The sequence below is a fragment of the Perna viridis genome, chromosome 11 (assembly GCF_037379345.1).
Source record: "Perna viridis isolate PV_CMFRI_1.1 ecotype Kerala chromosome 11, ASM3737934v1, whole genome shotgun sequence".
Classification (NCBI taxonomy): Eukaryota; Metazoa; Mollusca; class Bivalvia; order Mytilida; family Mytilidae; genus Perna; species Perna viridis.
The window spans coordinates 32924807-32944466 of record NC_142455.1 but is presented as its reverse complement, the minus strand read 5'-3'; the positions used below and the strand labels follow the sequence as shown (position 1 = coordinate 32944466).

General features: G+C 31.0%; 1 protein-coding gene across 6 annotated transcripts in view; it reads right to left on the bottom strand.

The window, feature by feature from the left end:
- Positions 1-19660, bottom strand: part of LOC148603774 (calcitonin gene-related peptide type 1 receptor-like) — a 46521-nt gene that overhangs the window by 6121 nt on the left and 20740 nt on the right. For all 6 annotated transcript variants that reach the window (XM_088552057.1, XM_088552053.1, XM_088552052.1 and 3 more), the window contains 4 exons: positions 4641-4738; positions 4128-4219; positions 3652-3799; positions 370-520 (listed from right to left, as the gene is read on the bottom strand). In XM_088552057.1, coding sequence (XP_088408183.1) covers positions 370-520; positions 3652-3799; positions 4128-4219; positions 4641-4738 — 489 coding nt within the window. The remainder of the gene's footprint in view (positions 1-369; positions 521-3651; positions 3800-4127; positions 4220-4640; positions 4739-19660) is intronic.

Genomic DNA, 19660 nt, shown 5'->3' with positions numbered 1-19660 from the left:
CCATGAAACACCTAGAGAGATCATCAAACAGGTACACATGAAACACCTATAAAGATCATCATACAATAAGAACTTTACAACGGTGTGTCCAATACTTAAGAAAAATATATCTCATCCAATACTATTTTAAGGAATTATATAGATGTATGACAACATATCAATAAAAAAAAAACAAAAAAGAAACACCGAATGATAATATCCGATATAAAGTGTTAATTATTTATTAAGAAAGATTGATAACTTTTTTAAATTGACATGAGTGACATTTTTCAGACATGATTGAACTTTCAAGTGACTGATTCAGACAGCAATACAAGAAATAATAACATATGTGTGCTGATCGAAACAAAACATGATAAATATACCCACCCCAGCCAAATATGTAATATCCAATAAGGCCTTTTGGCACTTTGAAAGCATGCACAATAAGTCGATGAAGATAGAAGCCTTCACAAAACATCCAGAAATAGTTTGATGTCTGGGTGTATCGTAACAATGTGTACAATAACTTACATCCATCCTACAAAATAGTTAAAAGACAAATAAAATCAGAAAAACATGACATAAATAACCGTAATGAAAACAGGAGCCTACGCGCGCTATAATCCTGGTTAAATCATCAGCAACGTTTCTACAATGTCAGAACAATCGCGGTTGTTTCAAACAGTACGGGTTTTATCTTGACATTGTTATTTTTATTCGTACTTTGTTTCACGATTCATTTACCAAGAGTTTCCCTGTTAGTTCGGTGATTTTGTTATCATTCTTTCGTGTTTAACAAATACAAATGCAAGCATTGACAACAATAGTGGTTTAATAACTGTCACATTAATGTAGAACATGGACCAATTGCGCTTATTGGGTTCGTAACTTCTGTAATATTAAGTAGAATCACGTCAAACCTTAACAAAATGATCAATTACAAACAAACTGTACTTGTTATTATCATTTTTATATTAGTTACATTCTTCTATTGATTGAATGAACAATGATATTTTGGTAAAAAAAGAAAAGCTTTCAATTAAGAGGTATCAGAAGTGAAAATTAGCCAGGCAAAAGAGGACATATCTCATATGAAAAGAAGATGTGAATGTACAGTAGCCATTTTAGTCATCCTCCCTATCCTACCACGCTCATAATATACATTTGTTTGTTTTATCTTCGTTGTTTGAGATAGGAATAATGCTAAAGCAATAATGCTTTCTCAGATTACTGTTACTTTTTTGTTATAAGTATCAATCCGTGTAAAATTCCTACAATGCAAAATTTACATCAGACAATTGGTGCTCGGTAACAAACGCCATGTTTTACGTTAAAATAGTTTAAACATACTTAATTGTTCCAAAAGTACAAAAAATGTTTGAAATTAGTGAAAACCACTCCATTAAATACATGATATATGTATTATGAATAAATTACAAATATATAAGAATAAAATTAATTGTTTTTAACTACTACTACGAAAGATGCTGTGAAACATCACATAACAGCCATTGATACCAGCTGCATCTCGAATAGTTGAAATCTTCAAATTAAGTTTATTGTTACCATTGTCCTTTCTCAGAGCAAATACCACATTATTACTATTTCCTAATTAAAAATTAAAGTGAAATTTATTTGTTTTTGAGAGGCATGCATCATCTCCTGTCTGATATTAATGAAGGCTGCTTCTTTAAAGTCGAGAAGAATTTATCTTACAACATCAAGGAAGAATAACGAGAGACTAGCATGATTGTTTCACCAGTAATTTGCGTTTTCCTCTTTTTTTGGTCACAAACATTTTAAATATGATCTGTGAAACAATTAACGAATCAGTTAGCTTCCATGAGTGATGAGATGGACTGCGGTGAAAAGTAATAATTTTTTTCTGATCGTTTCGCCAGAATCAACGCAAATTTAAATACAGTTCAGATTACACATTTTTATATAGATCATCGATATGTTTTTGAAATTCGATAGAAACCTTTTTGTTTAACAAGTAAACTCAAACATTACTGTTTACAAACCAAGTAGGTATTCAAAAATTTGGAATATTTTAAAGGTATGCAGAACTTCTATGCAATGTCTTGCTAAGGTTTTCAGTCTCGCTTTCAGTCTATTAAATATGACATCCTGGTCACACATAAACATGTGTCATGATTAATTATATAAATATATTGCAAAACCTAAAATATCGGAATTTCTTGAATACATCTCTCAAATATTTCTTTCAAAATTATAAATAGAAAAACCATTCAAAATTATAAATTAAAAAAGCGCAACTCTGCGAAAGCAAAAAAAAATTATAAAAACAAGTTAGAAACAAATCCGTATGAATTCCATCAACAAAATATATTTACCAAAATAAATATATTATGATGCACGATCTACAGAACATTAACTTCTCCAAAACGCTGCTGACTAATAAGAAAAACAACACATGTTTCACTCCTACAATTTCATTATTAATCTTTGAACATAGTGTCAGGTGATCGTGCTCAATGTCATAATCTACCAAACAGACAAGTAATGATCATTGTACTTTTAAATCTTCTGTTTGAATCCAAACATGCCGTTAAGAACGTTCTAATATTTCAGTAATCATAATGTTTCTTAAAAGGGCGCAAAACAGGTGCAAGGAAAATTAAAAACATTATTTATATATTCAACAAAGGACTAACATATTTCTTTATCCGTTGAAAAATTGATTTCCGACAATTTGTTTAACAATGTTACATAAATCATCACAACTTCCGGCAAGAGTAAAAAACAAGTTTAATACAAAAATTATGAATCACTAACAAATATTATTTTAGCACTAGGAGAGATAAATACGAAATACATCATTTCCATGCATATGATTAGTACTAGGGAAGAGGCACATAATTTCTTAAACATATAATGGGAAGTTTTTCATCATTGGTCTTCTTAAAAAAATTGTTTGTTTTTCTTTTGATTTACCACAAATGATAATAATGAAATGAATGTTTTTTTATTAGAAGAAAAGGATTGTAAATGTATACATTATAAAGAGTAATCTAGGGAACCAACTTTATATCGGTAATCAAAAGAATGTAATACAGGGACAAAGACCAGACATGGAAAACAGACATACACAACAAAGAACATAAAGTAACTAAAATCATACATACAAAGTAACAAAAGAAAATGAGCTGCTCGGACTCCACTAAAAAACTGGGATCATGGACCAAGTGCAGCGGTAGGGTAAGCGTCTTCTGCTTTTCTAGTAACACCCGTCGAGTTGCTCATAGAAAGTCAAGTCCGGGGTAGGGTAGACGAAAGAGGAAAGGAAAACTACGACAAGTTGAACAAATCAGTTTTCATGGTGCAGATGGATACACGGTAACGATCCACGAGTTCATGATGACGACAATAAAAACTTCCGTAGTGATGACTTCAATCTTGTAGCAACATAACCCTGCTCCAGAATGCTTGGAGCTTTTTGGTAACAGACAAAAAAATTGCAAACAACCACAAACAATGACAGATAACAATTAACAACTAAAAATGCCAAATAATACATGAGCTGACATGGCAAACTAAATTCGGAATATCAGACTTTAAAGTAGAAGATGGAATCGTTTTTCTGTAAATATTTCAACTAGCATTTTATAAGTAAACAAATGTGTAAAACGCAGTACTATCACTTACTGTGTTTTGATCCATAACGCTTTCAGATTTTGTTGCCAGTCTGTTATGATGTACGAGAAAGTCCCACATAATGGCAACCACTGACATGAGTATAAAGGAGGTGAAGAAACAGATATGAAGCTTAATTCTATGTTGACTTCTTAGCTGCCTATTGGGGACGGGAAAGAAACCAAAGTTATACATTAAGCAGTTATCAGCAATATAGATGCAAAACACTCAAACATTTTTATCAAATTGAGATATAGGTGTATTTCATTTCCCAAAATGTTTGATGAAATTATTTATGATCGGAAAATTATGTGTCAAAATGGATACAAATGCACTACTGTAAAATGACATATTTTATTCAAAACTCTTAGCTACACAAAATAGTGAGGATATTTTGGTGTTCATAATAAAAAATATTAAGGAAATAAAGTATCACAATTATAACCTTAGTTACATTAATTTCAAGATAGAATTATTACTATACTTACTTGAACGACAGAAATATAATACACGATGGGATGAGCAACAACAAACTGATTATGTTACAAACAAGGCTGATGTAGACTAGACTCATCGGATGCTAAAACATTTTTAGTTTGTTAATATAATATAATTGACCGGAGTGTGTCAATTAAACAATTCTCTCTTCTACTATAATGTGTAAATTGCCAAAAGCTTAATATATAATAAGGTTATTTTACATTATGTTCTTTGTTGTGCGTGTCTGTTTTCCTTGTCCGATCTTTGCCTGGATGTTATTCTTTTGGTTTCCGCTAGAATCGTGGTTTCCTTGATTACTCTGGCATGTCATTGTGATTTCTTTTTTAAGATGTTTTGTTTTTTGTAAGTATTTTCTGTATCGTTAGAGTATAAGATCAAATTTATGCATGTTAGGCAACCAATCCGTTTCTTACAAAATATGAAATCCTTTTAATTCTACTTGTTTAAAGTAACATTTATTTTCTTTTTAAATTTATTTATATATCACGGTATATACTTACCTCTAGAGGAACACAGTTAGTGTAGTCAGTCCAGGTTTTGTTAGTGTCTGGATCTACATACCAAGTACCATTCACGGTACAATCTTTAAATGCTTGCCCTGAAAGAAGGAATTGGTGAAGTTATAATAAAGAATCTGTAGCTATACAATATTTGGCAAGCACAGCATGACTCTACCGCTGGATTCCAAACCTGAACAGTTGGGGCAAGTATGGGTAAAATATACCAGCTAGATACAGCTCTGAATTATGATTCTAAAAATTTATTTGACGCCGCATTAGAATTTGACCAGAATCAAAGTGGTCCTTTTTTGTTATGTATCTTTAAAGAGATCCATTCCCTTTTAATCGTGTTATTGTTCAGACATAAAAAATATCTTTGTATAAGGCCTTTTTGGCTTGTCATTCCTGATTTGTTCAAATCACTACCCATAAATTAATGCCATCATTTCGTTGGTGATGTGACACCACCTGATTTAGTTTTAAAGATATACATTTCATTTTTAGTAAAATGAACGGTTCAGGTCTAAACAACCAAACTACAATCCCATTATGACGTTTGTGGTACATGTATAGAATATTGCGGATCAATATTATCATCTATCTTCTTTTGCTGGAGTTTTATATTAAACTTCTTTGATAAACTTACATTAGTATTTTTTTTTCGGCACCGAAATACAATCGGTTTGGTAATAACCCCAAAAATCATTGCCAATGTGAATTGGCACTTTGTAGTCATACAAGGTTTTTGTTTAAATGAATTTAAATTATTGCACGCAAATCAAGCATGTACAGACAAAGATTCGTACGACGACTACGACGACACGAACGACAGCTCCATAACATTATAATGGCGCAATTCGTTTAAAACGTATTGACATATTTATTGGTGTTATAAAATCCTGCATCAAATCTCACACGTATTTGTCATCTTGTATGATTAGAAATTAAACATATCAGATGTTTTAAAAAAGGACCTTATTATGTTTTAAAACAAGACCAATGTCATGTTTCGGTCTAAGTCCTAATATAAATATATTTGTCAGCACAAAATTGTCTTAAATAGGTACAGAAGCATTTCCAAATTTCAACAACAACAGGTTACAAATTACCTATAGTATATACTCATGATAGCATATACTGATGACTCTTTTAAACAGATTGAAGCTTTATTTTCATTCGATTTAGACGTTTTGTTTACAGCTTGTTTTGATATCCAAAAAGCAGTTGTGTCTCAATATACATTCTTGATCATAATACAAACATACAACTCTCCATTTAACAGGCTGCGTTTCCTTTTCTTTATCTCCTTTTCTATATTTCTTGACGAACAAAGAAACATAATGCGTGGCAAGATTTAGGTTAAGGAAATAAATGTCTCTTTTAAATGCTGATGCATCGTTTTATCTTTTATAACAAGATATAATTAAGAGATTCAATTTTCTTTTTATTCCAGATTGTTTAAAAAGTTTTTGAAGTTAAATTAGTAAAACATATTTCTACTTGACTGCTTAACAAGGAATTGTCATTTTGAACTTTCCTCTGATATCCTCTGATATAGGATTCCATCCCACACCCCCTCCAATGTATTGTAGCTTTAAACTTGATATAATGATTTTTGACTTAGAATATATGTTCAAAGTTCAATTAAAACTCAACTAAATTATGAACAGATGGAGGAGTTACATCCTTTTTTTAGATTTTTATAAGTGCCTACTAAGTGATATATTTTATTTTCATAATTCCACACCCTTTTGTGTAATAAAAATGCCCAAAAACGTAAGCTTTTAGATTGCTATCAATACTTTTATAACACTCTATTCAGTAACTGTATTATGGCATTTTTATTTTACAAAAGGATTATAAAAATTGTAAAAGATAGACTTTCATTGTACATTATATCTACACATGTAAGAGACAAGACAGTAATCACTATGGTAGCACAACGTGGTCTGTTATTATAGCTACTTGATTGTTATTGACTTTTGTCATGAAAATGTACTAAGAAATTACACTAAATGAATGTTTACTGTGTTGTGATGAATGACGTTAAGACAAAAAAAAACAATGGAAAAGATTCACCCGAGGCGTAATGTAAGGACACAGCCATGCCGGGTTCATTGAAAAAACAACACACAGTTGTTATGAAGACAAAAAGAAGAACAAAAAACACACATATAAATAAAATCCTGTGGCAAACTCAAGTGCTCCACCAGGTCGAGTAGTTCAATATCCGTTTTTTACCTATTAATGCCTTTTCTTTTTCAAAAAACTAAGTTATATAAAAGGCGACTCATAGCTTTGAGTTAACAAAATAATGTTCATGGGATCCTTTCAACACTATAACAGTTATGTATGTTACTGCAAAAACTTTCAGCAAAATAGCACATGCAGTAGAATTCCTATTTTTAATAACAAATAGACAAAACAGAGCAAGTCAGAAACTTACCACGTATTACATATTGCTATTACATATTTGAACAATTTAAATACCCTAGTTTCCATTCAAATTGATTTAATGAGTAGCTCTAATTCAAACATTCAATCAAACTATCCAGACATGATAATTATTTAAAAGCATTCCCCTCCAAAAAAAGCATTTTATCTTTTTATAACAAGCCTTTTACACGTTATAATATAGCCAGTAAAATCAACTTAATGTGTGATATCAGCAGGACATAATATTATTTGACTTGGGGACACGTATTGTGTTATCAAGCAGATAAATTTTACGTGCAATGCAAAGATTCGAAATGCAAATCTACTGAGTACTTTTTTGATGACTTGTTTATCTAAAGATTTCGTGTGCATACGTTCGTGCAGATACTCTTTTAATTTCATATCACGCCGCTACTTGTACTAAAAGATTTCAAGTAGTATTACATGTTTGTTTTGTTTTTACCTGAGGACTATGGAACCGCATATCGTATAGTGTGAAGGTTTGTCGCCCAATTTGCGTTTTTCTGTAGACACCAGCTATTTTTACCAAATTTAACACCAAAAATGAATTGCGAAAATACCTCTTCAATACTGACCTATAAACGTTTAGGTATTATTTTAGGAAAAACATATTAAATACACTGAAATTTGACGAAAATATCTCTCAAAATACAATTATTAACGCTTAAACAGCACAACACTTAACAACGGACTTTCTTATGAGACAAATGAAACAATTAAAAACAAAAAACAACTGTTACGTAATTGGACACTATTGTGTTAACTGTGGGATACTCGATGGACATGCGTGGAACATGCCCAATATACACTTCCGCGAGTAAAATTATTATGTTCTATCCAAGCTCTACCTTGCAGAAGTGTATAATGAGCATACTCACCAGCCGACGCAAAAGGATACTTAGCAACATTTATGCTTCGGTACTTCTTGATAAAAATATTTAGGTATCACATCATGGTATGCTGAAATATTCATATAGAAAGCAAAATTGCCCCTTTAATATATCATCAACCAATTATTTTAATTTAAAAAAACTTTTCAATAAGTGAAACGCCACGAGTTATCTAAACGTTTTCCTCGATAATTGAATATTGCACGTTTGAATTGCTTCTTCCGTTGGACAAGCTTACCTACTTCATAAATGAAACTTCCAATTATAGCTAACATATTTTAACATATTTTATGCTGATAGATGTACAAGGATAATTACTTAAGAATGTTAAATATGATATTAACTTAGGTAAAAGTGTACGTTCTTTCTATTATTGCACTTTATCACTCATACCTTGAAACTTGAATGCAAATTTCATACCACAGTACAAACAATGCATTATGTATTCAGAGAATCACCATCAAAGTAATTAAATATCTTGCGTCCCTAAAGATACAGACGCTTTATCAATCATTACTTTATGTTTTAAACACTCGTTACTCGCTTAGACAATGCAAAGAATTTAAAATAACATAAATCTTTTACTTTCTTATTTTATATGCTGTAAAATAAAATGTTTATCACAAATCACAGAGTATAACATTTCTTATTCCTAAAATAATTCCATCTTGTCACGAATCAGGAAAGCATGCCAAGCACAACGCATCGCGACGGACGATTTTAGCATTTTAAGAGACTTTCGAGAAGAATATAAATCATCTTAATGAAACCTTGTCTTCATAATGAATAATGATACACCAATCTATATAGTATGTCGTTATAATAATCATATATTTGTTGTTTTAACAATTAAAAATTGTATTTTTTTTTTTTTGACGATTACTATTATCTTCTTGACATTTCATTCATATTTTGAAACCGGTTTTAAAGAATTTTTTCAAATGAATGACAAACCCAAATATTTCATACAATCTCTGCAGGTAAATAAAGCCCTTAAGGGTCATTACTCTTGACCAAAATTATTGACCAAACCATACGATAAATGCGATGACTTCATTCCGTAGTGTCTACTTTCTTTCCATCAGTGGAAACATCCCTTCAGTACTTGCGTATGAAGTTTTCATATTACAACTCAAACATTATGCCAGAGCTTGCCGTAATAACCAGAGACTTCTTACAATTAAGCTTCTGGAATAGGGTTTTGTTGTTACAGGATTGTAGGCATCACTAAAAAAGTTGTATGGTCGTCATCATGAACCCGTGGATCATAACATAATTCATCTGCACCATGAAAACTGATTTGTTCAAAGTGCCTAGTTTTCCTTATATCCTGACTTTTTTATAAGCAACTCAGCGGGTGTTTCTAGAAAAGCAGAGGACGCTTACCCTACCGGTGCACCTGGTCTATGCTTCCAGTTTTCAGTGGAGTCCAAGTTGCTCATTTACTTTTGTTACTATGTATGTATTATTTCGGTTACGTTATTTTCTTTGTTGTGTTTGTCTGTTTTCCATGACTGATCTTTATCCCTATCCCTGGAGTACATTTTTTTTGATTTTTGCTAGAATCTTGGCTCTCTTGATTACTACTTAGCAAGCAAAGTCTAATATAACTTTAGTCTAAAATGTCTTTTACTGGAAAGCTTCATTTTAAAATTATTCATTTCATTACTTCAAAAAATTTGTCTGAAGCTGACTAACATACAACATGTCACAGTTTTCGAATAAATCCTTAATTTTGAATTAATATGAATTCAGAAAAGAGATATTCTAAACAAATTGACAACTCAAAGCATGTAAAAGTAAACCTTCAGCACTGTAACATTAAGAACGTACAAATATGGTGGAGCGATGCTAATTGATGAAATTAATGTGTGCTATATAGTACTTGGTGACAGGGAAACCATACGATACACAACACAATCCTTGCAAAATGTATCATCTCGTCAACATATGTAGATTTATTTTTATAATTACAAATTTAACTGTAATTTATTTGATCACTTAGCCAGTGTAATTTAAGTTTGCAGTAAGTTATTGAAGCCGTTTTGTCTCTTCATTCGCCTTTGACAATAGTAATTATATGTATTTTACACCATGATTTGACACCATGAGGTCAGCCTCATATCTTGACCTACACTTAGAAATCGATGGAAAAGGAAAACTATTGACCAAACTTTACGATAAACGTGACAATTTTTCATTCAGAATTGTCAACTTTCTTTTCATCTGTGGCAACATCCCTTCAGCACCTGCGTATGGAGTGTTCATATCACAACTCATACGTTATGCCAGAGCTTGCCGAAACTACGCAGACTTTTTGTATCGCGCTAGAACTCAAACAAATAGGCTTCTGGAACAGGGTTATGTTGCTACAAGATTGAAGTTATCACTACGGAAATTTTATTTGTCGTCATCATGAACTTGTGGATTTTTATGGTGTATCCATCTGCACCACGAAAACTGATTTATTCAACAGGTCATAGTTTTCCTTTCCTCGTTTGTTTACCCCGGACTTGACTTTTTATGAGCAACTCGGCGGGTGTTTCTAGAATAGCAGAGGACGCTTGTCCTATCGGTGCACCTGGTCCACGCTCCCAATTTTTAGTGGAGTCCGAGTTGCTCATTTGCTTTTGTTACTTTGTATTATTTTAGTTACTTCATGTTCTTTGTTCTGTATGTCTGGTCTTTGTCCCTGGATTGCATTATTCTTTTGATTACCGGATTACCGCTATAACCTAGAGACCCTTGATTACTCTTGCAATATATGAAGGGATAAAGTATCAAATTTATCGTATTTAAACATTAAGTGTTATTGGTCTACATAACCCACATTTTCCTTGTATGCATATATGTGTCTTCTCGATTTTTTTTTCTACATCATAACTCGGACGTAATTTGATTATATCTAAATTAACAAGTATGCTGTTATTTTAAGTTTCTACGTTAGTGAATTCCTTCAGTTCTTTCATTAAAACTGTTAATCATTGTGTTAGCAACTGTGAAGCTGTTATGCAACAAATTAGTCACGACTCATACTAAATATTTAGTTATGTTATTCATTTGTTAAAATGAGTTATTCATGCAAATATGACATCCATGTAATTAATCTGAATTTTCAATTCTACTCGTGATATATTAACAATGGTGAAATAAAAAACATATTTAAGATAAATACATCAATTGAAACAATTAATTCATAATTTTTCAAGGCAAAATGAAACTACTTTGCAGAGCGCAGTACGATACGACCACAAAATTTGAACTCTGATCACTTGAGGCAAGTGTGGACACAATATTATTTTTTAGCAATAAGACTAGCGATCCTTATGAACACAAAAATTGGTTTGGATACAATATAGCACACAATTTGGAATTCAATCAAAGTTGAACAATCACCTATTTTAACCCTTTTGGTCCTTTGGTTGCAGAACGGTAGAGACTATTGACCCCATTGTTAATAGCAAGCTTATTCTAGCAGCAAGTAATAATTTCGAAATTTCATGCCATTTGGTTTACTACAACTTAATTAACAACATCGACGATGCCAACGACGACGACAACGACGACGACATTATAACATATTACTAATTTTTAGGTCGTAAGAAGATGTAAATAATTAAAAAATCACACACACACGCAAACACACTAATGACAGTATAAATTTACTACTATTTATTTCACACCGTAGCTGCTAAAAAGTCATATCAAACAATTAAAACCGTATCTAGCCATGCGTAAGCATCATACTTCATAAATATTTTATCATTTAAAAATATCATTTCAGAATATAAATAGAGTATTTCAGTGTTATTTTAGAATATGATTAGCAACAGATCGCATAAAACTTACTCCTGAATTAATTGCTACGGTTTCCCCCTAATGTTCAGAATATCGAGAGATTGAGGTGTAAATCAATTTAACCACCCTGTAGAACATATTGCTCTATCAACATGAAATTAACACTGATTAAAATCTGTTTGTGTGATCACAGTATCCTAATGTATCAAGTTGTGAATAAACAGTGTTAGTTAAAAGCATTTGTTCTAAATTCAACACTAAAATATTTTATTGAAACATGCTGTGGCAGTGTTAACTGGGCTTTTGAAAGAACATTAAAATCGGAAATATTCTGCAAATGATATTAATGCATCACAAGTTATATGTTTACCATGGTTTCTAACCAAGACCTTATTACGATCAAAAGACGGAACAGTCAATAAAAGAAAGGAACATTCACGATATGAACAAGGGATGCCAAGTTTTTCATAGAAACGAATTATGTGTTTTCCCACATAAACGTTATTAAGGTGACAAGGAATATTGGAATTATGAGATTCAAAAATGCATACGTAGATTTAGTTTACTGTCGTTCTCTCCCAAATATTGTTAAGAGCAACGAATATTCATATCAAACTAAACAAAATAAAAATGTTGAATTTCAGAATCAAGCAGTTTCATTCAAAATATTGTAACTGTGTTTTTACCGACGATTCACAAAATTTGTTTAAAACCACTTAGGAGGTAAAAAAATCAAAGATGATTGTATTTCGCATATTACTTCACATTCATATTATTGACTAAACATGCTTTGGGAAAATATACATTTTTGTTAAATGATTTGTAAGCTTTGAAATATATTTCCATGTGACAATTAAATTTTCAAATCAATTTATTCGGGAGCAATTTACAAAAACGATTTCTAAAAATTTCACTTCGCTAGTTGATAAATTCAATAACAATTCTCTAAATGTCAACAATTAAACTCTAATCGAGTTGGTAGTAGCGAGGAAGTCTCTTGCCTTTTGCGATTATTCAATTAACAAGAACAATTTACATCTGAGATTATGTTTATAGACAGTTCCTGATTGAAATGCTCAAGTAAAATAGCAATACCCCGAACCTATATATAATACAAAGATCTCTGTTTGTTTTATAGATTGTAGTTTAGGCTATGGGTTTTTATATTACTACAATTTGACTGATCAGAACTTCAACATGAACATCAAATGTTTGCTTTGGTGAAAGGGTTCACATCATCCAGAGCAATAATTCATTACAACAACAGAGAGAGGTTGACTAACTTGAGGGATTCAAAGAGTTTGAGCATTTTTTGCATGTCATTAAGGAGACATGTCATTTATGTAACAATCAAACGTTTGTCCTAATTTCTACAGATCTTGATAAAGTCGGCGACAAACGTTTAAAGTTATTTTAGTTGAATAATCAATAAATACCTAAAACATTCTTGTTTTTAGAAACATGAAAAATGATATCCACTTAATAACATAAAAATGTTTGTGTGTGCATGTGCATGTGTACGTGTGTGTGTGTCAAATTCTTATAAGTAGACTTTCCGGTTACCTTAATGTCCTTACGTATTAGTGAGTAGTCGTGAGGAACTCATGCTTCGAGCATACTACCGTTATTGATATCATAGAGACTAGTGAATATAAAAATTATCTTTGTGAACAAAGATTAGGATATTTTTGCTACCTATGATCAGAAACCTTTATTTTCTTAAATCATATGGTCGCGACTTTCGCATGGTCTACTGATAAGAATAGCATTGTCTGGTCTTGAAAATCATATATATATATATATAATACATGTGTATTGCCGGAAAATATCACATTTATTTGAAAAGTTTTAGTAACAATCAGATCGCGAGGATTCCCCGAGCTAATTTCTTTTGAAGCGAGACCAAAAAAAAATGGTTTGATATTCCCAGCAATGTCCATGTATTGTTTTATACTGCATACACATTTTCTAAAACAAAAACAAAAACAAAACTCGAAATATTTTTTCGGCATTCTGTTGAGTGAGGCGGCCCGTGAGGGTATCTTTAAACTTGTTACCTGCTTCCTGTTGTTTTGACGTTGCTCATTACTGTTAAGGTAACCAGAAGGCGTTATTATGCAGCCTTACGTTATTTGACACCCTTTATTTCCAAAATAGAAATCTTGTTTGCAGGATACAACACTTTACCAGTAGGCATTACATTATTCAATAGATCAAAGGTTTAATGTTAAAAATGAAGCTACGTGTAACAACAATAATAATGCATACGGACAATTAAATTGGTTCTCTTGGTATCAGGAAAACACAGAATCAAAATGGATTGAATATAGATGTTTATCTTACCTTTATTATCAAATGAATATTATTTAAACTGATTATTACAAATTCTAACATTTTAATACATTATTGATTTAAAGGAAAATATTATAGTGCCATCGGGAACTTTAACTAAAACAAATGACTAAGTACATGTTCAATCATAAAGATAAATGCGTTTGATTTTGCACGGTTTTCTATCTTAATTTCATTTCTTTTTATTTAGTTTACTAAGTGCATACATTTAACATCAATCATTGGATGGAGAAATGTATCCCTTGGTAATTCAAACATTCACGCTGTAAAGGCAAATATAGAGATATATCTCACAAAACTTGTTATCAGTAGTAGTGTTATCTTATATCAAAAGAGAGTGAGTTTTAGTTTGTATGTCAAAATAAACACCTTTTAAAACCACATAATCCCTAAGATGTAACATTTCATGTTTACTTGGTAATATTATTTCAAGAGTAAATGTGTAACGATATCAGCAGTAAAGCCTATATCCGGAAACATGATAAACTTACTAAGAAATATCAATGAGTATAAAATCGAAGAAAATCAAGTTAATGGTTACAACCGCATTTGGCTGTTGGTATGATTAAATAAAATTGCGTTTCTATAAATAATATAAAAAATAATGTAACTTGGAAAGTGGGTTAGTTAACTGTGCAAAGATTCAGTATTATCATAAAGTTTTGTTTTATTGAAATGGAATCAAGAGAACCAATATTTGAACGGTAATCAATATTACATATTGCAAGGATAACGACTAGACATAAATAACCAAAGAAAAACACGTAAAAAGAAACGAAAAGAACTACGCAACCGGACTGCACTTAAACTTAGAACGTAAACGAGGTACACCGGAAAGATTAGCGTCCTTTAAACAAGGTACACCGGAAGTATTAGCATCCTTTAAGCAAGGTACACCGGAAGTATTAGAAGCAGACGAGTTTCTCATTCAATGTCACATCTGGGGTCTTTTGTTCAATTTGTCATTAATCTTAATTAGAAATTAAAATACCTTAATCAATTGATTAAAATTAATTATGTAATTAACTTGTTCAACTTGTCATTGAATTTAATAAATCATTACAATGCTGATCGTGTCATTAAATTTAATTCACCCACTGGACCTGAATTAAAATTTTAATCACATAACGAAAACACAATTTACACAGTTTGCAATAATGAATCAAAGTCAAAATAATGTTTTTAGTAGGACCCGGGTAAAGAGTTATCTCCCATTGACCTTGAAACAATGTAAACCAAGTTTGAAAAGTTAAACGTTTTACTTTTAGTAAGTTAAAGTGAATGTAATCTCAATAACATGTACTTAGCTACCACAAAATGAAATACTCTTATCTTGAATGCAAAACTATGAAAAAAGTGTATTTTTTACAAAACCATTCAGAAATGAGTCTTGGTACATTTTTAACTTTATTTTACTTTATAACTTGTTTTTGTCACATACAAATGTAATATTTAAGAAGGATATGCTACATTGTCAATATTTGGTTATATTAATGTGACAGAAAGTGCCAGAAGTTGATATTTAAAGTGCATTATGAGATGCACTTGTATTTTAATCATACAATTAAAATTCAATACAATGATTAAAAAATGCAATGATTAAGTTGAACAGCAAAATTTAATCATTTGATTTACTAATAACTCAATTAAGTTTTAATGACTCATTAAAATTAATTATCTACAATGTTAATGACAAGTTGAACAACAGACCCCTGGTGTAGACAAAAGTCAAAATGAAAACTTTGTCATGGTGAACATATAAAGTTTAAGTTTAAAGGAACTATATCATGTATACCAATACTTTAATAAAACAGCTGCAAAACATGTGGCTCCGGCAATGGAAACTACAATAAAATTGCTGTTATCTTCTACTTTCACGTTAATTTATAGAGAAAAGAAATTAAGTTAATCAAGAAAAGCAAGCCAATAAAAAAAACACAATAAAAAAAAAGACAATGGACACACCCTACAAAGTACAATACAAGAATAAAAACCTGACTAAGAAAATAAACACACACTACCTATTCAAAAATAACAAGAAGACGGAGAAAAAAGATACACACTACAAAGTCAAATTCAAGGATTACCACACCACCATACACAAACTAAAGATAACACAATCCAGGGATAGCCCCCAGACAAAGAAAATAGACAAACACTACAAAAAAGAAAATACAGTGATAGCAACCAGACAAAGAAAGTAGTCAAACACTACAAAGAGGAAGTCCAGGAATAGCCATCAGACAAAGAAAAAATATAAACACTACAAAGAACCCAATCCAGGGAGGGCACAAGACAAAAAAATAGACATACTTCAAAGAACCCAATCCAAGAATAGCCACCAGACAAAGAAAAAGTATTTACTACGGTAACACCAAATATAAAATCTTGGAGCATGGACCAGGTGCGACACTAAAGTTAGATAATGAATATGAGAATAAACAAAGTTTGTTGTATTTCTGAATATAGATTGGCGCCATTGAGTGCACACTTTTATGGTTCAAACCATTGTACTTTGAGACCAATCATGCCTAGTATTTTCATTATAACTCGAAAGAAAAAAGAACATCTAAATCCATTTACTGAGTAATGTTTTATTGTTTTAGTTCACTTAATGTCCTAATATTGTTTTTTCACTATCAATTTATCTAATTACATAGGAATAAAAACGAAATATCGCTGATATAATTCTGATTGATTTTCATAATGGTTGTCTTTGGTATAATTAGTTAGTGACAAAACATTTATTTGTTCAATTATTTTCAGATTCTCTTCATTCAGACTCGTATCAATCTAATCGTAAACTCCAATACTGGTGACATAGTTTTGAATGAAACACTTACAATAAATGCATCTACAAATCTATTTTACTAGTAAGATTGGGAATATATTTTCATCCACAGAAAGATGAATTGATGAATCGAGATGACAAAGAAAATTAACATATACTTTTTGAATATCGAAATGTGGAAAATGAAGTTAGTCAAGATTCAATCAGTACGATGAAAGTACCTCGTATACACAAGTTTATCATGTGACATTATGTGAACACTAAAATATGCATTTAGGAATATATAAATAAGAACGTCAAATGCAATATCTAAAGGTTGAAACACAGGAATATCCGTCCCATTACATTGAACAGAGCTCTAGGAACGATAGTTAATTATAGCATATTACTTGATCCTGTTGACTTGACGACAAACCACCGCAATACAGACGTATATGCTACTCTTTTTCACAAAATATCTTCACTCAGAAAAAAAGCACACTTAAAAGAATATTATCCTAAATACATTGTTCATTCTTTCTCCAATTACCCTGCCTGGTCAGATTGAATAATTGAATAAATCCCCCCACAAAAATAAAATAAATAAATCATTGAATTTTTTTTTATTTCATTCTCCAAAAGTTTTAACTCAAAAGCATGACTACAGTTCTGTTAATATGAATTATACAATTATTTTCAACCACAATACTATGAAAAAAAAACAATATTTTTTAAGGACATGACGGAAATTTACTCTCAATTGACAAATAAATGATTGACAACTATGATTATTTTAAATGTTCGGTTAATGATTTAGAATTCATTATTTTTATCTGGTATCTGAATACTTTGACACGGCCATGCGTCCTATAAGTAAAGGAGTTAAATTTGTTTCGTAGAATCCATGTTGGCAGTTACATGGAAATTGTAAGGTTTTTTTAAACCAACATAAATACATAAATACTATCCAGAATCTATGAATATACTATGCTTTCCCTTTGAATAATAATTATATTAAGACAATATAACTATCGAAGAGACTCTTCCTAAAAAGTAATGAATGATATCCCTGCATCCAGTTTTATGACAACGATAAAATAACGGGTTAATGTATAACTGTTAAGGTGGTAATTATAATGTTCAAATTTATAACTAAGAAATGTAATGAGCCTATCAGAAACCAGGGCACAACCCTAACTAACGTGTATTGTGTCAAGATTTAGACATATGCTCTATACAGACCACGAAGACGTTTGTCACACATCATTATAATTCCATAGAGAAATACATAAGACAATCAACATTACACTTTTGATTAAAGTCATATTAGAAGTCAATGGTTTAGATAAAGCCCAGTAGAAGTGTTAGAACTACATTGTTTTCTAAAATCAGGATTACGGATCCATCTTATTGTAGAACTGTAAAGTACCGTGATAATATTTGTTTAGAATAAAAAAAAAGTGATGACTCTGTCAATTACGTCGACAAACCTTAACCATTTTCGTGTCTGGTGAGAAAAAAAACAAAATATATACACGGTTTGCTACATTAATATTGTATATCATTTCAGATTTAATTTAAAAGATTGTCAGCACAAATTCATCAACTGACTGACTATTGCAACAGTGTAGCGACCGTTACCTTCTCATTTTTTATATTCAGTCTATTGTTGTAGGTCATTTACATTGGGATAATTAAATAAGTCACCAACAGTTCATAACGACTATTTCCAAGCTCATATGATTTTTTGTTTGAAAAATATATAATTAAACCACACAGTGTATGGAGCAAAACTATGTCCATTGTGAGCATGAAATCTGAGGATAAAAACGTTAAAACTGCACGATTGGTGTCATATAATAAGAGCAAATAAGACACAGATCTTCGTTTCCAATTGAGATATAAAATGAACACGAGGTATTGTTATGGTATAATAATTAAAACAATACAGTTTTGTTTTATCCTTTGTGACCAACATTTTTGACGGTAAGCAGACTGATTACAATATATTGGTCACAGGTTTTCTCTTTCGACAAGCTATTATCAGATCAGAAAACAATACGACTTAAGGGACACCTGCAAGGATGCCAGAACTGTTAGTACTTATTCGACGTCCGGTATGATTATAGATGTAGTTTAAAATATAAATAAGGTGCAAACTTTTCCGGGATTTCGCTAATTAATGATAAATGTACATCAATACTAATGAAATACACAACGGATTAATATATTCTTTCACTCACTTATCAAAAGTATAATTCTGACAACAGGTTTCTTTTTTTCTTTTTTTTTCTTTTTGATGAAGTCTACTTTTTTATTTTCTGACAAATTATACGGTTGGCTAATGGAACTTTATGTCTTTTGATAACCTACAGACTAATTTTGTCTCGTCATCAAATATTCCTTTGGAATCTGTCATGAGTTAATAAATAAGTCTGTTTGCTTGTTTTCCTGGAAAGTACCATTCAAATATATATTAAATCAACAAGAAGACAAAGATTCATGACAATAATGATAAAAGAGACACAAAAAACAAGGCAATTTTCAAGGGATGGTTTTGCAATGAATAAATGGACTATTTCCACTATCTACATAACTATTAGATCAGAACAGATATATTGATCAGACATTAGACATTTACATGTAAGACCAATAGGTACGATTTTCTAAAATTGATTTTTTTATGCAAAACTCTAAGTTACAAATTCATTAACAAATCTCCTAATGTAACTTGTTATGATAGTGGACTAACT